The sequence below is a fragment of the Heteronotia binoei genome, chromosome 10, assembly GCF_032191835.1.
Source record: "Heteronotia binoei isolate CCM8104 ecotype False Entrance Well chromosome 10, APGP_CSIRO_Hbin_v1, whole genome shotgun sequence".
Taxonomy (NCBI): domain Eukaryota; kingdom Metazoa; phylum Chordata; class Lepidosauria; order Squamata; family Gekkonidae; genus Heteronotia; species Heteronotia binoei.
In genome coordinates this window covers 61695792-61715789 of record NC_083232.1, presented here as the reverse complement: position 1 = coordinate 61715789, position 19998 = coordinate 61695792, and the positions used below count along the sequence as shown (strand labels likewise).

Below are 19998 nucleotides of genomic sequence, written 5' to 3'. Positions count from 1 at the left end.
TCGTTAATGTAACACCTACCACCTGGAGGACTCGCTGCCGGCGTCTCGGCTTACTGGGCCATGGCAGATGACCCCCAGGTGAAAGGGTGGAGCCAGTACCGCGCACACTGGGCTTCACCTAAAAAATTCCTCTGCTCTGGCCTGAAGGGCATATCCACATACACAACCCACAACGCATCAAGTCCTGCAGCGATGGGCAAGGGGCGAAACGGCAGGTGGAAGGTGCCACTGGAAGCCGCAGTCCCGATCCTGCATGTAGGCGGTTCAGGGTATTGGTCGCCTGATGCTAACCCGGAGACGAAAGCATTTTTCGGCAGCACCCTGAACGACCAAGCAGCCTTATCTAGGGACAGCACTGCTTGCTCCACACGGAGAGGGGCCTAGAAAAGGTGGCCTAAACAAAGCTCGTCTCCTCCACCCCAGTTGGCTAGCCGCGGTCAACGGGCATCCTTACTTGCGGTCAAAAAATAACAACAAAGAAAAGGCATGCACCTGCCTCACAAAGTGTGCAAAGACTACAGCTTGCGTGTTGGAACATCAGAACCATGCTTGACACAGTAGACAGTGGTCGCCCTGAACGACGCTCTGCTCTAGTTGCCCACGAACTTCTCAGGTTGAATATCGACATAGCAGCTCTCAGTGAGGTCCGTTTCCCTGAGGAAGGTAGTCTTCAAGAACACAGTGCTGGCTATACCCTCTACTGGTCAGGTAAGTCAAAGGCTGAGAGCCGCCTTTCTGGCGTTGGCTTCATGGTCAGGAACTCCATTGCCTCCAAACTCGAAAACCTGCCAACAGGTCACTCAGATCGCATCATGTCCATGCGCCTCCCACTTCAAAACAAGCAGCATGCAACACTCTTCAGTGTGTATGCCCCAACCCTTCAAGCAGATCCTGCAGAAAAGAACAAGTTCTATGCTGATCTACACAACCTCGTACGGAAGACCCCTACAGAGGACAAGGTGATCATCCTTGGCGACTTCAATGCCAGAGTAGGTAAAGACTCAGAAGCCTGGAAAGGAGTACTTGGCAAACACGGCATTGGCAACTGCAATGACAATGGGCGCCTCCTGCTAGAATTCTGCATGGAGCACCAGCTCACCATCACCAACACTATCTTCCAGCAGAAGAACAGTCTGAAGACAACCTGGATGCACCCACGGTCCAAGCACTGGCACCTTATCGACTACATTCTGGTGCACCAGAGAGACCTTCGAGATGTCTTACACACCCAAGTAATGCCCAGTGCAGAATGTCATACGGATCATCGTCTTGTACGCTGCAATCTCCGTCTTCACTTTAAACCCACACCCAGGAGAGGAGGTATCCCTCGGAGGAAGTTTCAGGTTGGCAGTCTCCAGTCAGCCGAAGTTAAAGCTGCCTTCCAGGCAAAACTCCAGTCAAGAATTGAGGACCCCAGTTGCCCCACAGACCCTCCTCCAGAAGCACTCTGGGAACACCTAAAAACTACCGTCCTGCAGATCTCTGAAGAAGTCCTCGGGTTCTCCACAAGGAAGAACAAGGACTGGTTTGATGAGAACAATCAAGAGATCCAAGATTTACTGGCGAAAAAGAGATCTGCCTATCAAGCACATCTTGCTCAGCCCTCCTGTCCTGGGAAAAAAGCAACCTTTCGCGCTGTATGTAGCAACCTCCAGTGCAAGCTTTGAGACATTCAGAACAAGTGGTGGACCAAGCTTGCTGAGAGAACCCAGCTGTGTGCAGACACTGGTGATTTAAGAGGGTTCTACGAAGCCCTGAAGGCAGTATATGTTCCATCATATCAGACTCAGAGTCCCTTGCGTAGTGCAGACGGCCAAGTGCTCCTCACAGACAAGGCATCCATATTGAACCGGTGGTCGGAGTATTTTCAGGTTCTCTTCAGTGCCAACTGCGTAGTTCAAGATTCAGCAATTCACTTCACCCCACTTCAACCAGTGAAAACAGAGTTGGATGAGATCCCCACTCTAGAAGAGACTGTTAAAGCCATCGAGCAACTGAAAAGTGGCAAGGCAGCAGGACTTGATGGAATTCCACCAGAGATCTGGAAGCATGGGGGCACAGTACTACATAGCTCACTTCACAAAGTACTTGTCACCTGCTGGGAACAAGGCAAATTACCACAGAACTTTTGCGATGCAATCATCATCACCCTATACAAGAACAAAGGGGGAAAATCAGACTGCTCCAACTACCGGGGGATAACCCTGCTCTCCATCGCAGGCAAAATCCTTGCCAGAATACTCCTGAACAGACTGGTGCCCGCCATTGCAGAAGAACTCCTCCCAGAGAGCCAGTGCGGCTTCAGAGCTAACAGGAGCACCACCGACATGGTATTTGTTCTCAGGCAGCTCCAAGAGAAATGCAGGGAACAAAACAAGGCTCTGTATGTGACTTTTGTCGACCTTACCAAAGCTTTCGATACCGTTAGCAGGAAAGGCCTGTGGCAAATCTTGGAACGTTTAGGATATCCCCCAAGGTTCCTCAGCATGATCATCCAGCTACACGAAGACCACAGCCAAGTCAGACACTGCAACGACCTCTCGGAGACCGTCCCAATAGGCACAGGTGTAAAGCAAGGCTGCATTCTCGCACCAACTCTCTTTACGATCTTCTTTAGCATGATGCTTCAAAGAGCCGCAGTAGATCTAGATGATGACGATGGTGTCTACATCTGCTATCGCACCGATGGCAGCCTGTTCAACCTGAGGCGACTAAAGGCCCACTCCAAGACAATGGAAAAACTCATCCGAGAGCTACTGTTTGCTGATGCTGCTGCACTCGTCTCCCACTCAGTATCAGCTCTGCAGCATATGACGTCCTGCTTTGCAGAGGCTGCCAAGCTATTCGGCCTAGAAGTTAGTCTGAAGAAGACAGAAGTTCTCCACCAGCCTGCACCCCAGGAAGATTATCACCCTCCCTGCATCACTGTGGGTGAATCAGTTCTGAAGACAGTCCAGCAGTTCAGCTACCTGGGGTGCATCATCTCCTCAGATGCTAAGATCGACAAGGAGATCGACAACAGGCTGGCAAAGGCAAACCGTGCCTTTGGCCGACTGCACAAAAGAGTGTGGAGCAACAAGCATCTGAAAAAAGGCACAAAGATCAATGTTTACAAAGCGGTTGTGATGACAACCCTCATCTACGGCTCCGAATCGTGGGTTTTATACCGTCATCACCTGCAACTCCTTGAGCGCTTTCATCAGCGCTGCCTTCGCACCATCCTCAACATCCACTGGAGTGACTTTGTGACCAACACTGAAGTTCTCAAGCGGGCGGAGGTTACCAGCATCGAGGCACTGCTGTTGAAGACGCAGCTGCGCTGGGCAGGGCATATTTCTAGGATGGAAAACCACCGCCTTCCCAAGATTGCCCTGTATGGCGAACTCTCCACCGGCCATCGAAATAGAGGGGCACCAAAGAAGAGGTACAAGGACTCCTTGAAGAAATCCCTTGGCACCTGTCGCATCAACCATCACCAGTGGTCTGACCTAGCCTCAGATCGCAAAGCATGGAGGCACACCATCCACCAGGCTGTCTCTTCTTTTGAGAACGCACGCATAGCTGGTCTTGAGGACAAAAGGAGATTGAGGAAGAATCGCACTGCTACAGCACCAACCCTAAATCAGACTTTTCCCTGCAGCCACTGTGGCCGGACCTGCCTGTCCCGCATTGGTCTTGTCAGCCACCAGCGAGCCTGCAGCAGACGTGGACTATTGCACCCTTCTTAAATCTTCGTTCGCGAAGCCAAGCCGAGAGGAGGGGGGAAGAAGCAGGTCTTGTGGCTCACGTTCCCTTGGGAGGGAATGATGCAGTTGTGACTGAATCCACAGCAGCTGCAGTTCCCCACTGTAAAGATCAGGCAAGCGGAGGAGGAAGGGGAGCCACTGCTGCCTCCTACTGTCCCCTTCCATTGATGCAACAAAAGAATCTCACCCCCCCCCCCCCCCCCAGTAGGTTCCTGGCAAACAATGCTCTTCTGCTGGCTGATGCAAGCAGGGGAGAAGGTGGTGAAAAACAGGACACACCAGCAGCTTCATTGTTCCCTTCAGAGGTGCAGACAGAACAAATGGTTGGTCTTAGTCTGGGTTAGAAACAGGAAGGGCCAGGGTGTTGGCAAGAGGCCAGGTGGGGGAAGACAGAAACTGAAGAAGGAATGACTGACAGAGAAGAAGTGGGAAAGACAGAAAGTGAGGGGGGGCCTAAGTGACAGAAAAGGAGTGGAGAAGAAGGGATAGAGGAAAGAAAGATAGGGGGAAATCAGATGCACTGTATCTGCAAGTTTCTCGGGTACACACATTTTTGGTTATAAATTCACAATTTATGGGCAATATTAAGCTTAACTGGTATGATGATGAAAATATTGTATTTGTCTGTCTCCTAGATTTTGGGCTGTATCCTAGATCCAAAGAAAACTTCTCAAGGCCTGTGAAATTACACATTCAGTTGCTTCAAAACATACAAGCCAATTTCTATTTGGACAGTTGTCCCGAAACTCCAAAAGCAGCCAGAAAAATTTCTTTCCCCCACCACCATGACACATAGCAAACCAACAATTTCATAACTTTAAAGCAGCATGCTAGTTATGCCTTTAAATCACCACTCAGTCTACTATTCCATGATTTATTTCACTTACCTCATTGGTAATATCATATACAACTATAGCTGCCTGAGCTCCTCTGTAGTACATTGGTGCCAAACTGTGATATCGTTCCTGACCTGCTGTATCCCAGATTTCAAATTTTACTGTTGTGTCATCAAGACACACAGTCTGTGTTAGAAAAGCAGCTGAAATGAAAGCAACAGGAATGGTAATTATGAACATCATCATTAGATCACTATCTTCTGCTGAGGTGAATGTGGTAAAAAATTTAAGCTGTTTAAGTTCAAGAGTTCTTACATGATACCTTATTTTTTTTTTGAATACTTTCACTTACAGTGCATGTTGAGTTGCAGCCATGCTGGAAAAACCACTTAATTCCACACCTTAGATCAGGGGTGACAAACATGCAGTCTGGGAGGTCTCCTATCAGTCCCGGAGGGCTCCTATCAGGCCTCTGAGCAACTGGCTGTCATCTGCTTCCTTCTCGCTCTCTCTTGCTTCCTTCTGCATCACAGCTTGCTTTGCAAGGCTTGCTCAACTGCACAGGAACTACAGAAGAAAACCTCTATTTTCTCCATTGGCTGAGGCGCCTCCCTTAGGGAGGAAGGAGGGGGAGGAAGAACCTATTTTTTTAGGCTCTCTCAATTGTACAGCAAAGCTACTGAGCCAAGGCTCTCTTTCTTCTATTGGCTGGGGCTCTTCTCCCCCCCCCCCCCAGTCCCCTGGGGAAGGAAGAAAAGAGCCAGAGCTTTCTTTGCCCAGTTCCCTGGATCCCATGGGAGAAATACAAAGAAAGCCCTTTAAGACCAACGAGTGCTAATGTTTTAATCATATTTTAAGTTTTTAAAAATATTTAGTTGTGTTTGTCTGTATCCTTTATAGTTTATATCTCTGCTACTTAATCTTAAATAGGTACACGCATGGCCTGACATGGCCTAGCCCAACCAAACATGGCCCAGCCCAACAAGGTCTCATTTATGTCAGATCTAGCCCTTATGAGTTTGACACCCCTGCCTTAAATGTACTATTAATATTGAAATTGGACCACAGCTGTATGTAGGCCATTCGTTAGCACTGAAAGAACAGCCAAATGAAACCAGACCTAACAGTTATCACAATTTTGAGATGCTCTATGGGACATCACAACAGACAAATCCTTCTCGCAAGGTTTCTGCTTCCTAAGATTATATTAATGCAGTATGGCAGCTTTGTAAATGTATTTCATGATTTATATACCATGTCCAGAAAACCAAGCAACATATGATGCACTGTGCACACACTAAAAACCAAATAATTAAACTAAATAATTGTCAAGTATCCATCTTCCAGGAACATTTTCTATGGTTTTTTTTTAAATACTGGTCTGCTAGCTGACAGAGGAAGATACAAAATTTAGTGAGAACTCAATCTTTCAAAAGTAAAAAACAAATTCTCTGTATTCCAAATCTAGTATCGCTGATTTCAAATTAGCACAGCTTGTTTTCAATTTACAACAGTTCACTGTTCTTTTGAAACCATATCTGAAGATAAAGACAACTTCTTAACATTTGTTTCTTTAGCCTGTGCAGAACAAGCACCTCTAGTAAACAAAACTTTTGTTTTCAAGCTGTATTTCAGATCTGTTCAGTCATATGGACATATGAAGCTGCCTTATACTGAAACAGACCCTTGGTCCATCAAAGTCAGTATTGTCTACTCAGACTGGCAGCGGCTCTCCAGGGTCTCAAGCTGAGGTTTTTCACACCTATTTGCCTGGACCCTTTTTTGGAGATGCCGGAGATTGAACCTGGGACCCTCTGCTTCCCAAGCAGATGCTCTACCACTGAGCCACCATCCCTCCCCTAATATTTTAGTTTCGGATAGTATTTTCTGAAAAGCTCTTAACTATCTAGATTTTCACCTTGTGTTTTATTTATTTATTTTATTCAGCTTTTAGCCCACTCTTCCTGTAGAACAGGCTCAGGGCGGGTTACATCATAAAAGCAATCAACATTTAAAAACAAAATATATAAAATCTAAAATTACAGAACAATAGAGACTAAAATGGCAAATTATGTCTCACTACTTGTGTACATCAACAAAAAACATCCAATCAGCAGAACTAAAGTTTAAATCCATCTATTCCAACTTCATTTGTGTACTGTACTGATTACTATAAAAGTTAGGCATAAGAAACAATATACATAATACTATATATTCCAGCTCCACAAAAGAAAAATGACCACCACCACCATGGAAAATGCTGAAATAACATTTGCCCCTTCCTCCATATTATACTCACTTTCTTGATGTGTATATGTTAAGTACTGTCAAGCCACTTCCGAACTATGGCAACACTATGAACTAATGACTTCCCAAAAGCCTTGCAGCTGACTCTCCCAGCATGAGGTCGATAAGGTCCTGGCAGCTATGAAGCCCACCACTTGCCTCCTTGACCTGTGCCCATCTTGGCTGGCTAAGGCCAGTGGAGACGCTATTTGAGACACACACACACACAGGTAATATTAAAAATCTATCCCTGACTTTTGGGATATTCTCAGGGAGCTTGAAAGAGGCAGTAGTACAACCCCTTTTTTATTATTAAAAAAATCTTTGGACTCTATGGTCCTGGCCAGATATTACCCTGGTATTGCTTAACATACACATATGTTTCCTTACACAGCTATTCCAGGGGTTTGGGCTGGATTGTCACCAGTATGCTGATGACACCCAGCTGTATCTCTTGATGGACAAAATGCTGGACTCAGCCCCAGATATTTTAGACAGGGCACTGGAGGCTGTGACTGGTTGGCTACAGCAGAGCTGGCTGAAATTAAATCCATCCAAGAAGAATATCCTGTTCCTGAACTGTGGTGGTGGTGGGGTCGACTTGGGAATCCAAATCCAAGGCTTGTGTGGGGTACCATTAGTGCCAGCAACAAGGGTGAGAAGTTTAGGAGTAATACTGGATGCTTCATTAACTATGGAGGCCCAGATCACCAGTGTTGCCAAATCAGCCTTCTAACACCTTTGGTTGGGTTGGCAGCTAGTACCTTCCCTCCCGGACTTGGCTACAGTGACCCACACAATAGTCACTTTCAGATTAGACTACTACAACTTGCTTTACACAGGGCTGCCCCTTACATCTGACCTGGAAATGTCTGTGTGGGTACGCATTCAGCTGGTGCTACACCAATTGCATTGGTTATCAATTGAGTACTGAATCCAGTTCAAGGTGCTGGTGCTAACCTTCAAAGTCCTATGCAGCCATGTATCTGCAGGACCACCTCTTCCTATATGTCCCATAGAGATTTAAGCTCAGCAGAGCAACATCTACTGGCAGTCTCCAGCCCAAAAGATGTCCAGCTGGCCTTGACTAGGGCCAGGGCCTTCTCCACCCTGGTGGAACTGGATGGAACCCCAATGAGATCAGGGCCCCCTGGGACTTATTACAGTTCCACAGGGCCTGTAAAATGTAGCTGTCAGGCTTTCAGGTAACTTGGGGGTCACTGGCTCTTCCTACTCATACTGCCCTAATGTTCACTTGATGCTGTAGAGCACGGATGTCAAACTCATTTGTTATGAGAGCCGGATCTGATATAAATAAGACCTTGTTGGGCCAGGCCATGGTGGGCGAGGATGGGCCATGTGTGTACCTATTTAAGATTAGGTAGCAGAAATAAACTTTATAAAGGACACAAACATAATTAAATATATATATTTTTAAAAAACTTAAAACATTCTTAAAACGTTAGCACTTGCTGGTCTTAAGGTGCTTTCTTTGTATTTTTCCATGGGATCCAGGGAACAGGGCAAAGAAAGCTCTGGTTCTTTCCTTCCTTCCCCAGGGGACGGGGGGGGGGGGGGGAGAGCCTCAGCCAATAGAAGGAAGAGATGCTTGGCTCAGTAGCTCTGCCTCCCTCCCTTCCTCCCCAAGGGAGGAGCCTCAGTCAATGGAGAAAATAGAGGCTTTGCTCTGTAGCTCCTGGGTGATTGAGCAAACCTTGCAATGCAAGCTGTGATGCAGAAAGAAGCAAGAGGGAGAAGGAAGCACATGACAGTCAGTTGCTTGGGGGTCTGATAGGAGCCCCCTGGAGGCCCCCAGGCCGCATATTTGACACCACTGGTGTAGAGGCACCTTCAACAGCATTATTAAGTCTCTGCCCACCCGCCCTTCAATGCAAGTAGCATGATGGATTTCTTTCTTTTACTGACTTGCCATCTGTTTTAATAACTGGATTCAACTGTTACCATTTTATTGCTTACATTTCTGTTGTGACTCACCCTGAGCCCGCTTGCAGAGGATGGTATAGAAATAAACAAACAAGTGGACTGCACCAGAGTCAGCTGCTGGTCTTGTTTTAGCAGAGAAAATAGAGCTTCTTCACCTTTGCTTCCAATTATCTAATCTACCTGGTTTCTATATTGGCCACTTTCTGGTTGCCTGAAATCTGCTTGCAATGAACAAACCATTGTCTTTACAAAATTCTATGAACTGCTCTCCTGCTTCATTTTGTGCTTTTAGCCCAAATCTTCCAACAATATTTGATTGTGCTTTGTTTCTTTCTTTTGCATTCCAGTCACCTATGTTTATAAGCACATCTTGTTTAGGTGTATGATCAATTTCTTCCTTATCTGTAATTGGGGCATAAACTTGAATGATGATTATACTGATATGCTTTCCATGAAGTCTGACTGATATTATTTGGTCAGACTGTGCATGATAGCCCCCAACAAATGGCAGTCATCTTAATTAAACAGATGGCAAGAATGGATCACTACTAAAGAGGCCAAATCTACAGACACAGTGATCACCTTTCTCTCTTATGACTTTGCAGAGTTGTAAGGAAACTTACAACTGTAACTGTAACTGTTGTAACTTTACACTATGTAGTTCTTCGAGTAAAGAGACTCTTCTGATTTCCAATATATTCTGCTTGCATCTGATAAACTGAGCCTTGATTCCTGAAAACTTACTTTGGAATAATTTCACTTCAATCTTTAAGGTGCCCGTGGACTGCCATTTTATTCCTATCACCATTCAACATCTGAGTATCTGTATGCTAGCTGTACTGTATGCTCACCCCTCCTACCTATCCACTTTTGTCAATCACTTAGATTCTCTTAAAGGAAAACTTATAGCCTGAACACCACAACTAACAACTCTAATATGAACTACAACCTGTTGACATACTTAAAGTGACCAAAGGGAACTACTACCACTGTGCACTGTTTCATCAAACAGGCAAAATTTTTTCCTAATATCAGAACTGGTTCAACCCATCCCAGCAATAACGAAAAAGAAATAGGAGTTTTTTAAAAGCCCTACTGAAAGGCAAAATCTGTGGATGGATTCACAGTGGCTCACATGTAGACAGCTGTATTGATCATAAGAACCACTGAAGTCAATGGCTTAGAAAAGTGTAAGTACTTGAGACTGCATAGTAAATCACTTATCATAAAGGTTGCAAGAGATGGTCTGAAGGCAATTTAAGAGGACAGAGAAGTATTCTGAAGTTTGCTACTCACTGCTATTCAAATCCCATGTAAGCTTTTAAGTTTTAATTGCAAATAAAACACCCAGACACTCTTTTAGAGAAACAAAATAATGTGATACATTAAGCAGAGATTAATGACATTTACAACTTCTGTTTTAATACACTGGTATTTGCAAGAAAAATCAAGGTTTTTTTCCTCCTAAGGTATCAGATGTTTTACATGATGAAATGATACTGTTAATGAGAATGCCAGCTTTTTTTGATTTATACAGAATATTCCGACAGGAAGATCTATTGAAAATCCCAGTATAAAGGTACAGCTGATTTTTAAATGCAAGTACCTGGAGCCACTATATCATAATTTTTGTCCATATACACTATTATCTCCAATTTCAATGCTACTCAGGATTGCCCTGCCCTCTTCTATCAGGACAATTCTAATAATTTATAATCTTTTATAAAGAAATACTGAATACACAGCACATAGTACAATACAATATTGGCTTTACAAACAAGCATAATAAAGCTAACAAGGAAAAAACTGTAAAAAATGTGGAACAGTTATTGCTAAATGTAATTTTTTTCTCACCTCCAATTGTACTCTCCTGAAACTCATGAAACTGGCCTTTTACAAAACGAAGCACCAGACTTGATTTGCCAACAGCAGATTCACCCAGAAGAACTAACTTGAACTGACATATTTTATTCCCAGCATTGGGCCCATTGGGTCTAGTTGCTCCTCGGTTGGCCATGTCCAAACTAGAAAGGAGTCCCTTGTTTCAGATTCTTAAGACGAAGTTTCCAGGACGTGAAATGCACTGATTCTACACTTCAAAGCAACCTGGTCCAAAAAAAACACACAACCATTCAGAAATCAGAATTGTGATATATAAATGCATGATTAGCTTGTTTTATAAACACTATCATCAAGTCCTGTACAAGTATTTTGCCCACTTTTATTATGCAAAAATAAAAAGACATCAGTGTAAAATTCATCAGCATTTAACTAAATAGTAATTTCTCCCTCAAAATGATCAATTATTTAAGGTGATAGTATCACAGATCATGATTCCCATAACACAGCTGCTGAACTAGAAACCTTGGTCAGCTAATACCTTTGGGAACACAACAGGATTTACTTGATTTTTTAAAATTTACTAGAAGCCACATAATATACTGCAAACTTTTTTTTGTTTTAATTTCAGTGTGCTGATAGCAGAGAAGCAACAAAACAGCCAGAGAGAGTTGAGGTAGTCATAGCACAGAGCATGCCCTAGCTTTTAATTATATTAAAGAATAATCACATATGCCAGATAAATCAAGTTCAAGTAAGTTATTTTATTTACGTATTAGATTTGTAACCTGCCCCCCATGAAGGCAGGCTCAGGGTGGGCTCCATTATATGTTAGTAACAGGTAAAATCACAACATTTAAAATTTGCAGATTAAAAACATCTAAAAAATTCAGCATAGCATCAGTGCCTCAACACAGACCGCAACACATGCAAATAATCATTTCAGGGTCCAAGGGGGAGGGGCCAAATAGCAAGGGATGCCCACTGCCTCATCTGAAGGCCTGGTGGAACAGCTCCATTTTACAGGCCCTGTGGAACTGTAAAAAGTCTCACAAGGCCCTGATCTCTGATGGAAGCTCATTCCACCAGGCAGGGGCCAGGGCTGAAAAAGCCCTGACCCTAGTCAGGGCAAGTTGGACATCCCTGGGGCCGGGGACCATCAAGAGATGCTGGTTCCTGATCGCAGGGACCCGCGGGGCTCATATGGGGAGAGGTGATCCCGAAGATACGCTGTCCTTGTCTACATTTTAATGTAGTCCATACATCTTTTAGTGCATAATTTAAAACAAAATATAAAAAAATTGTTTCTACATCTACATCTAACTTGAGACTGGAATTTAGTGCATCAATGAACAGCTATATGTACAAAAGGATATGGTGGAGACTAGGTGATGGTCAGCCTTTTGAGCCTCACGGAATATCACTCAATCATCTGAGTGTGGTTTTTAAAGAAAAATGTGGAACTGCCACTGGAATCTGTTTAATTTTAATGTATTGTTTTAACTCTGAATTGTAGGTTTTATTGTTGTTTGAATGTTGTGATCTGCCCTGAGCCCGTTCACGGGAAAGGCCGGAATATAAGCATACTAAAATAAATAAATAAATTAAGAGGCCACACAGAAGACCTCGCAAATCTCTATGGTTCTTTATTTTTGTTATTAAATATCTATAGATATTCTAGTGAAATCACACATTCATCTTTAGATCCATTCCAGTCCGGTTTCCGCCCGGGCCATGGGGCAGACACAGTGTTGGTCGCCCTCATGGATGATCTCCGGCAACATCTGGATCGAGGCGGTATGGCAGTGTTGCTGTTGTTAGACCTATCGGCGGTGTTCAATATGGTCAATCATCGGCTACTGGTCCGCCGCCTCGCCGATGCAGGGATTCAGGGGTCAGCCTTGCAGTGGCTTTTCTCTTTCCTTGAGGGTCAGGGACAGAGGGCTGCGATCGGGGGAGAACTTTCCCAGAGACACCTACTTAATTGTGGGGTGCCTCAGGGGGCTGTTCTCTCCCCGATGTTGTTTAGCATCTACATGTGCCCCCTTGCCCAGATCGCCCGGAGATATGGGCTGGGTTGTCACCAGTATGCTGATGACACCCAGCTCTATCTATTGATGGACGGCCGAACTGACAATGTCCCTGAGAATCTGGACCGTGCGTTGCAAGCCGTGGCAGATTGGCTCAGGCTGAGTGGGCTGAAATTGAACCCAGCGAAGACAGAGGTACTTTGCCTAGGCCATGGCGGGCTGGGGGGGGGGGAATCTCCCTGCCAGCTTTTGACGATGCGCCACTGGTCCCAGTGTGCAGGGTCAGGAGCTTGGGAGTGCTACTGGAGTCTTCCCTGACAATGGAGGCCCAGATAGCAGCCACTACTAAATCTGCCTTTTTTCATCGTAGGCAGGTGAGGCAGTTGGCTCCCTTCCTGGAACGTGGCGACCTGGCAACAGTGATCCATGCAACGGTCACCTCGAGGTCAGACTACTGTAATGCCCTCTACATAGGGCTGCCCCTGTACCGAACTCGGAAACTGCAGCTAGTGCAGAATGCAGCAGCCAGACTGTTAATGGGACTACCTTGGTGGGAACATGTATGGCCTAGGCTGCGGGAACTGCACTGGCTGCCAATTGCGTACCGAGTCCATTACAAGGTGCTGGTTATTACCTTTAAAGCCCTATATGTTTTGTAATTTTAAATATTTTATAACTTAAATGTATTAATTAATTTTAACTGTTCTATGTTTAAATGTCATTATGTGGAATTTTATGCTGAGCCACTTGTTGGGAAGGGCGGGATATAAATTAATAAATAAATAAAATATATGGCCGAGGACTTGTCTACTTTAGGGACTGTCTCTCTCCATATGTTCCCCAGAGAGCACTGAGTTCTAGTTCACAAAATCTTTTGAAAATCCCTGGGCCAAAGGAGGCTAAGTTACCATACCAAACCTTTAATGGCATAATAGATTGCAATAAAAATACACAGAATATAAAAATTTAAACACTGGAGATAAAATCAAAATGAAATCGAGCTTACAGATGCATTTAAACATGGGCAGAATTAAATTTAAGGCTGTCAGCCAGAAATTTTGCCACAGCCTCACTAACCACCCCCTCAGTATCATTCAATAAATAATAACAGGGTGGCAGAATAGACAAATCTGGGGAAAAAGAAAGCTTGCCAAATAAATCTTTACGGAGGTTATGGTAAAAAGAACAATCAAGCAATATATGCTGGATTGAGTCAGGAGTATTCGCTCCACAGGAGCAAAGTCTGTCGGCTAAAGGGACTCGCTGATATCTCCCTTGTAAAACTTTGGAGGGAAACGTATTTAGTCTAGCCAACATGCGATGACTTGGAATGGTTAAGTCTGATAGATAATTGGGCATTTTGCCACAGAAAGCATAGAGACCTAAGGAAGCTGGAGAGCAAATATAAGGGTCTGTTGGCCGTAATTTCGTTTCCTCCGATTCCCACAGTCTCAATTTAATATCTGAAGATATATGACTCATCAGAGGTAGAAAAATCATCTACCTCTATCCCCAATTGATTAAGTTTGGACAGAAGCACTGCTGTCCAGGATGAAATATATGGGTCTCTTTTCATACAATCAAGAGGGCTGTTAGGATCTGTTCTATAGTGAATTTTGAGCCAGAATTTAAACACTGCAATCCAGGCTTTTGTCTCCACCAAAGACTGACCCACTTCAGAGCAGAGAGCAAAGTAGGACACACATTTTGGCAAACCAAGAATTTGTCTAATGAATGAGGCTTGAATGCCCTCCACTTTCCTGGTAAAAGCTGAGATCCATATGGGGATACCACAGAGAATTTGGGCAAGCGTTTTGGCTTTGAACACTTTAATTGCTGCTGGAACTAACTGGTTGCCCCTTGCAAAGAAAAACTGTTTAATTTGAGCAGCTGAACATTTAGCCAAGTTGACAGTGTTGTTACGATGTGAAACCTACCTTAACTTGTGATTAAAAGTGATCCCCAAGTATTTAAAAATTTTGTTTGCTCAATTGTTGAGTTGCCAATAAACCATCTCTGTGGGCACCAGCAATTTGAGAAGACAACTACTTTAGATTTGGCATAATTGATAGAAAGTGAATTACAATTACAGTAGTCATAAAAGGCATTCAAATACCTTCGCAGGCCCACTCTTGTACAAGAGAGGATGGTAGTGTCATCGGCATAAAGTAATAAGGGGACCGCTCGGCCTGCAAGTTTAGGCGGATGACCATTAATAGGGTTCAAAAATTGTGCCAAGTCAGTTAAAAATAAATTAAAAAGATGTAGGGCCAGCACGCAACCTTGTTTAACCCCCTTTAACACTGGGATTTTACTAGTCAAGTCTCCGCTAGAAGAAAATTTCACTTGGCAAAAGGTATAGAATGAAGTTTCCTCAAGAGAAACAGCAGACGCGGGTCCATTCCCAGGTAACCTAGCTTGATCCATACTTGGGCTCTATCTATTGAATCAAAAGCACCCTTCAAATCAATGAAGGCAGCGTATAATTTTTTTGACCCGGTATGCATATATTTTTCAGCAAGGAAGGCCAGAGTGCAGCAGTGATCCATAGCAGATTTGCCTTTGGAGAAGCCTATCTGTTCAGAACCTATGATGTTGAACAGATTGGCTTCTCCAAAGGCTAAGGAGGCTAAGTCAAAAACAACTAGGGAGCAGGCCTTCTCGATATTGGCACTCCAATGGTGGAACCCGCTGCCAGAGGAGGTGCGGGCCCTACGGGATTTTAACCAGTTCCGTAGGGCTTGTAAAATCGCCCTCTTTCAACTAGCCTTTTAAGTTGAACTTAGCAGTAACATCAAGCCATCTTTATATATACTGAGTTTGTAGCGCCGTTAAGTTTTACTGGATTTTAGACTATTTATGTAATTTAATTAATGTATGAACAGTTTTATATTGTTATTGTTTGATTTTATTGTTGTATCATGGTATGTACCATGTCCTGTAAGCCGCCCTGAGCCTGCCTCGGGGGGGGGAGGGGGGGGTATAAATAAAAATTTATTATTATTATTATCTTGAAGAATGCACAAACTAAACAATTCAGCATTGAAAGATTTTCATATTTTGATCAGAAAACTCATTCTGCTCCTGAGTTTGCATTAAGGCCCCTCCTTTAAAATATATACTAAATTATTTTTTCAATGAAACTTTAAAAAATGAAAGATGCAAGTCTCTGTATTTGTACAGTGCATCAACACCAGTCTAGACCCTGATCAAAGACAAAAAGTTGTTGCTTAAAAGTCAGATCATTTGAACTTCCTTACGACACTTCACTGGATCATCAGCTATCTCACATCTTGTTCTGAACTAACTAGTACTTACTCAGCACCATCTTTCTATAACATTAGCAAACAAAAACGGCAAACATGGGTGTAATATGAATCTAGCTGCTTCTTCACTTACTGTTATAGCTGCTTGTTGCTTTTGAGGAATGCAAAGGCTTCTTCAACCCCATAAACACTAACAAGTTTCCTTCAGTTTCTGCAAGCTCTTTTTATTGTTTAGAACAGGTTGACAAGATCCAGCCCAAATGAAGCATCTATCCTATATAACAGGTTTTGTGGAAGACAATTTTTCCATGCATGGGGGATGGGGGGGGGGGGGGGAGGGCGCGCAATGGTTTCAGGATGATACAATTGTGCACTTTATTTCTAAAGTGTTTGGTGTGGTGGTTAAGTGTGTGTACTTTTATCTGGGAGAACGGGGTTTGATTCCCCACTCCTCCACTTGCAGCTGCTAGAATGGCCGTGGGTCAGCCATAGCTTCTCACAGAGTTGAAAGGGCAGCTTCTGGGGAGAGCTCTTTCATCCCCACCCACCTCACAGGGTGTCTGTTTTGGGGGAGGAAGGTAAAGGAGATTGTGAGCTGCTCTGAGACTCTGAAATGCAGAGTGGAGGGCAGGATATAAATCCAATGTCTTATTATTACTACACTGTATATATATAATGAAATAATTATACAACTCACGGCCTGGTTGCTAACAGGTACTGGTCCATGGCCCAGGGGTTGGGGACCCCTGCTATATAATAAAGCTTTCACACTAAATTACATAGAAATTTAGCTATTTGGAGCTTGCCTCTGTAGACATAACTACTTGCTATACTATTTAATACCATTATTGTTACTATAAAAACTACTAGAAATTTAATTGTTATGGATTTTCTGCTACCTACACTGGATATATGGCTGGAAAATTCCTGTGGAACCCTTAGTACCTGGACAGCTAAAGGCTTGCTACCTGGATCTACGAATTTGAATTAAAGATGAAGAAGAAGATATTGGATTTATATCCCACCCTCCACTCCAAATCTCAGAGTGGTTCACAATCTTCTTTACCTTCCTTCTGCATGACACCCTGTGAGGTGGGTGGGGCTGAGAGGGCTCTCACAGCAGCTGCCCTTTCAACGACAACTCCTGCAAGAGCTATGCCTGACCCAAGGCCATTCCAGCAGGTGCAAGTGGAGGAGTGGGGAAGCAAATCCGGTTCTCCCAGGTAAGAGTCCGCGCACTTAACCACTACACCAAACTGGCTCTCTCCAATGACTTGCTCCAAAGTGTTTGTTTCAACTGTTTAAAACAAGCTTGTATAAAGCCTGGAAGAACACTGCAACAATGTGAACTTTGATGACAATCTTCCTATCTGAAGGGTATAAACCCTGTTCTTGATGGTACTGAGCGCAATGGTCATGGAAGTTCACAGAACCAGGTTACCAGACCACAGAAATAAACATGTTTTTGTTCTACCAATTGAGCCCAAACAACTATAAAAGAAATCCAAAGCATTCTATCAGGCAAATGATAACACCATATCAGTGCAATCGAACAAATGTTAAACAATGCCTGGGTTCAAATCTTGGGTTAGGGAATTTTCACAAAATTCATGAAACAGTACTGTAACAGTGACAGTTTAATCTACTTCATCAAAAAAAGGCAAGAAAAGAACCACGATCTCCAGCCAATGTATCTCACAGGATCACTAGGATACAAACTTTAGGACAGAGGGAGCAATGTATCCAGAATGCCTCAGACACAGAGCATTCGCTACTCTGACAAGGGTTGATAGCTGAGCCCATATTGCTTCAGTGGTTTATCTGCTGACGTTTCCTATCCAAGCACAATTCAGGGTGATAATTCTGATTTTCATATTTTTATAGCAGAGCCATTATGTACTGAATCTGTATTTCAGTATTCAATAAATAACATCCAATTACTTACAAATCTATGTAATTGGTTTCTTTTTCCTTCTTTTATAGGATTCCCACAGACTTTTGTGTCAACCCCTAACAGCTAATGGCTGTTCAAAAATTCCATTCTACAATAAAATACATTCTCACTGCTGTCAAGCAAGCTGTAACCAATTCTACATCATCAGACCTTATACAGTTTTAAGAAATCTTAACACTACCTACCACCTTAGGTACCACTGATATCTTAGATCCTGTAATTTCTTTAATCACTTTGTTGGACTATTCCCAGAAGGGGACACTCCCAAATATTACATAACATTTCTGTTTGACCATGAAAACAATTTGCAATTTTAAGGGTGCTGAATATAAGTAGTTCTTCATAAGTTTTCTTTCATCTACACATTATGGGATCAGTCCTAAGCCTGCATACTTAGAAGTCATCCCATTTTATTCTCCATTTGGAGAATATTTTAAGGATTGCAGGCTATATTATTATTACTCTTCATCTGCTCCCACTCCTGATGTGAAATAGGACATCCAATACCCCTCTCCAAGTTGATTTTCTGTCTTTGACTTTTTCACCTGTAGGTCATTTCAGCTGTTTTTTTTTAACTCAACCTTTACAAACAGGCCTTGGAGTTGGATCCAACCACATTTTCAGCTGGTGAAAAGGAAGGAGGGGTCCTCTTGAAGCACCAGAAAATGCTGCCCTGGGAATTGGTGGACCTGCATGGACAAACCCCATGTGGAACAGGGTCTGTTGAAAGGAGGGGAATGGGATAAGACTGCATAGAAAAGCTGGCTGCAACCAATCCTTGACAGACAACATCCAGTTGACCTGGTTCCCACAGATTTTAAAGATAGCCTTTCTTAGTCCAATCATGTGATCAGTTTGGAAGAGTACATTCTTTTGCACAATGTTCATACGAGAAATTCATATAAAAGCAAAACACAGCACATTCTCAGTCACAAGAATTCCCTCCCAAGACTTGCCTCAGCCCATCTTTGCTTAGCAATCACTACAAAATGAACCTTGACAAAATTTTCTTTGGCTCTGGAACCAGCCCCAAAATTTAAGTCACTAATTTTTCAGCAGTCATTTGTATTTTAATGACAATGTTTTCTAATTATTGTTACCACCAAACACCAGTCCTACATGATTTGGATGACCCAGCCTAGCCCAATCTTGTCAGATCTCAGAAGCTAAGGAAGTCAGCCCTGGTCAGTATTTGGATGGGAGATCACTCAGGAATTCCAGGGTAGCTCTGCAGAGGCAGCAACAACAACAACTACCTCTAAACATCTCTTAGCTTGAAACCCCTTCAGAGTCACCGTAAATCCACTACCAACAACTTCTTCAAAGTTTCACAGAATTTTATTAAAGATCTGACAACAAAACCATTGTGGCATTTAAATAAATACAGCAGAAACTTCCTCAGAAGCTAACCTCTATTCCTAGCCAAACTTCTCCCCAATTCCAGTATTTTTTAAAAATCATTTAACGAAATATTAAAGATTGTATTTAAAAACCAATTGAATCATTCATCCACCACCACTGTATGGTGCAAACTTAAATTTGATCCAGCCAGCTTTTTTGCTCAATTTCAGTCTATTTCCCTGCTTGTTACAGCCCCCATGCAGCTTCCATGATCCAAAACACAGGCTTGATGTGGGGGAAGAGTCAAAGGGGACCTATTCCTCTCTTTTTCACCAATAGAACAAATGGTTGGATCTATCCTTTTCAATTTTCTTTCAGAACCACTGAAACATATAATAATAAAATCATTATCAAAGATTTCAGGTTTTCACGGCTGGTAACATCATTAGGGTTTGTAGAATCTTTCAGGCTCAAGTGCCGTGTTCTACTGGAGAAAGTTTTCCTTCCAGACGTTTCGTTCTCAGCTGCGGAGAACATCCTCAGTGGCATTGCAGCCGGAGCAGGCGCTTTGACCTTCTTGGCTGCTGTGCATTGAGTCAAGCGCACAGCAGCCAAGAAGGTCAGAGCACTTGCTCCGGCTGCAACGCCACTGAGGATGTTCTCCGCAGCTGAGAACGAAACGTCTGGAAGGAAAACTTTCTCCAGTAGAACACAGCACTTGAGCCCGAAAGATTCTACAAACCCTAATAAAATCAC

At 43.4% G+C, this 19998-nt stretch overlaps 1 protein-coding gene across 1 annotated transcript in view; it reads right to left on the bottom strand.

The window, feature by feature from the left end:
• RAB5A (RAB5A, member RAS oncogene family) overlaps positions 1 to 19998 on the bottom strand; it is a 35903-nt gene that overhangs the window by 10059 nt on the left and 5846 nt on the right. Inside the window, exons 2-3 of the mRNA XM_060248767.1 lie at positions 10667 to 10918; positions 4634 to 4785 (exon numbers count right to left, since the gene is read on the bottom strand). Of these exons, the coding sequence (XP_060104750.1) occupies positions 4634 to 4785; positions 10667 to 10829 (315 nt within the window). The 5' untranslated portion in view covers positions 10830 to 10918. The remainder of the gene's footprint in view (positions 1 to 4633; positions 4786 to 10666; positions 10919 to 19998) is intronic.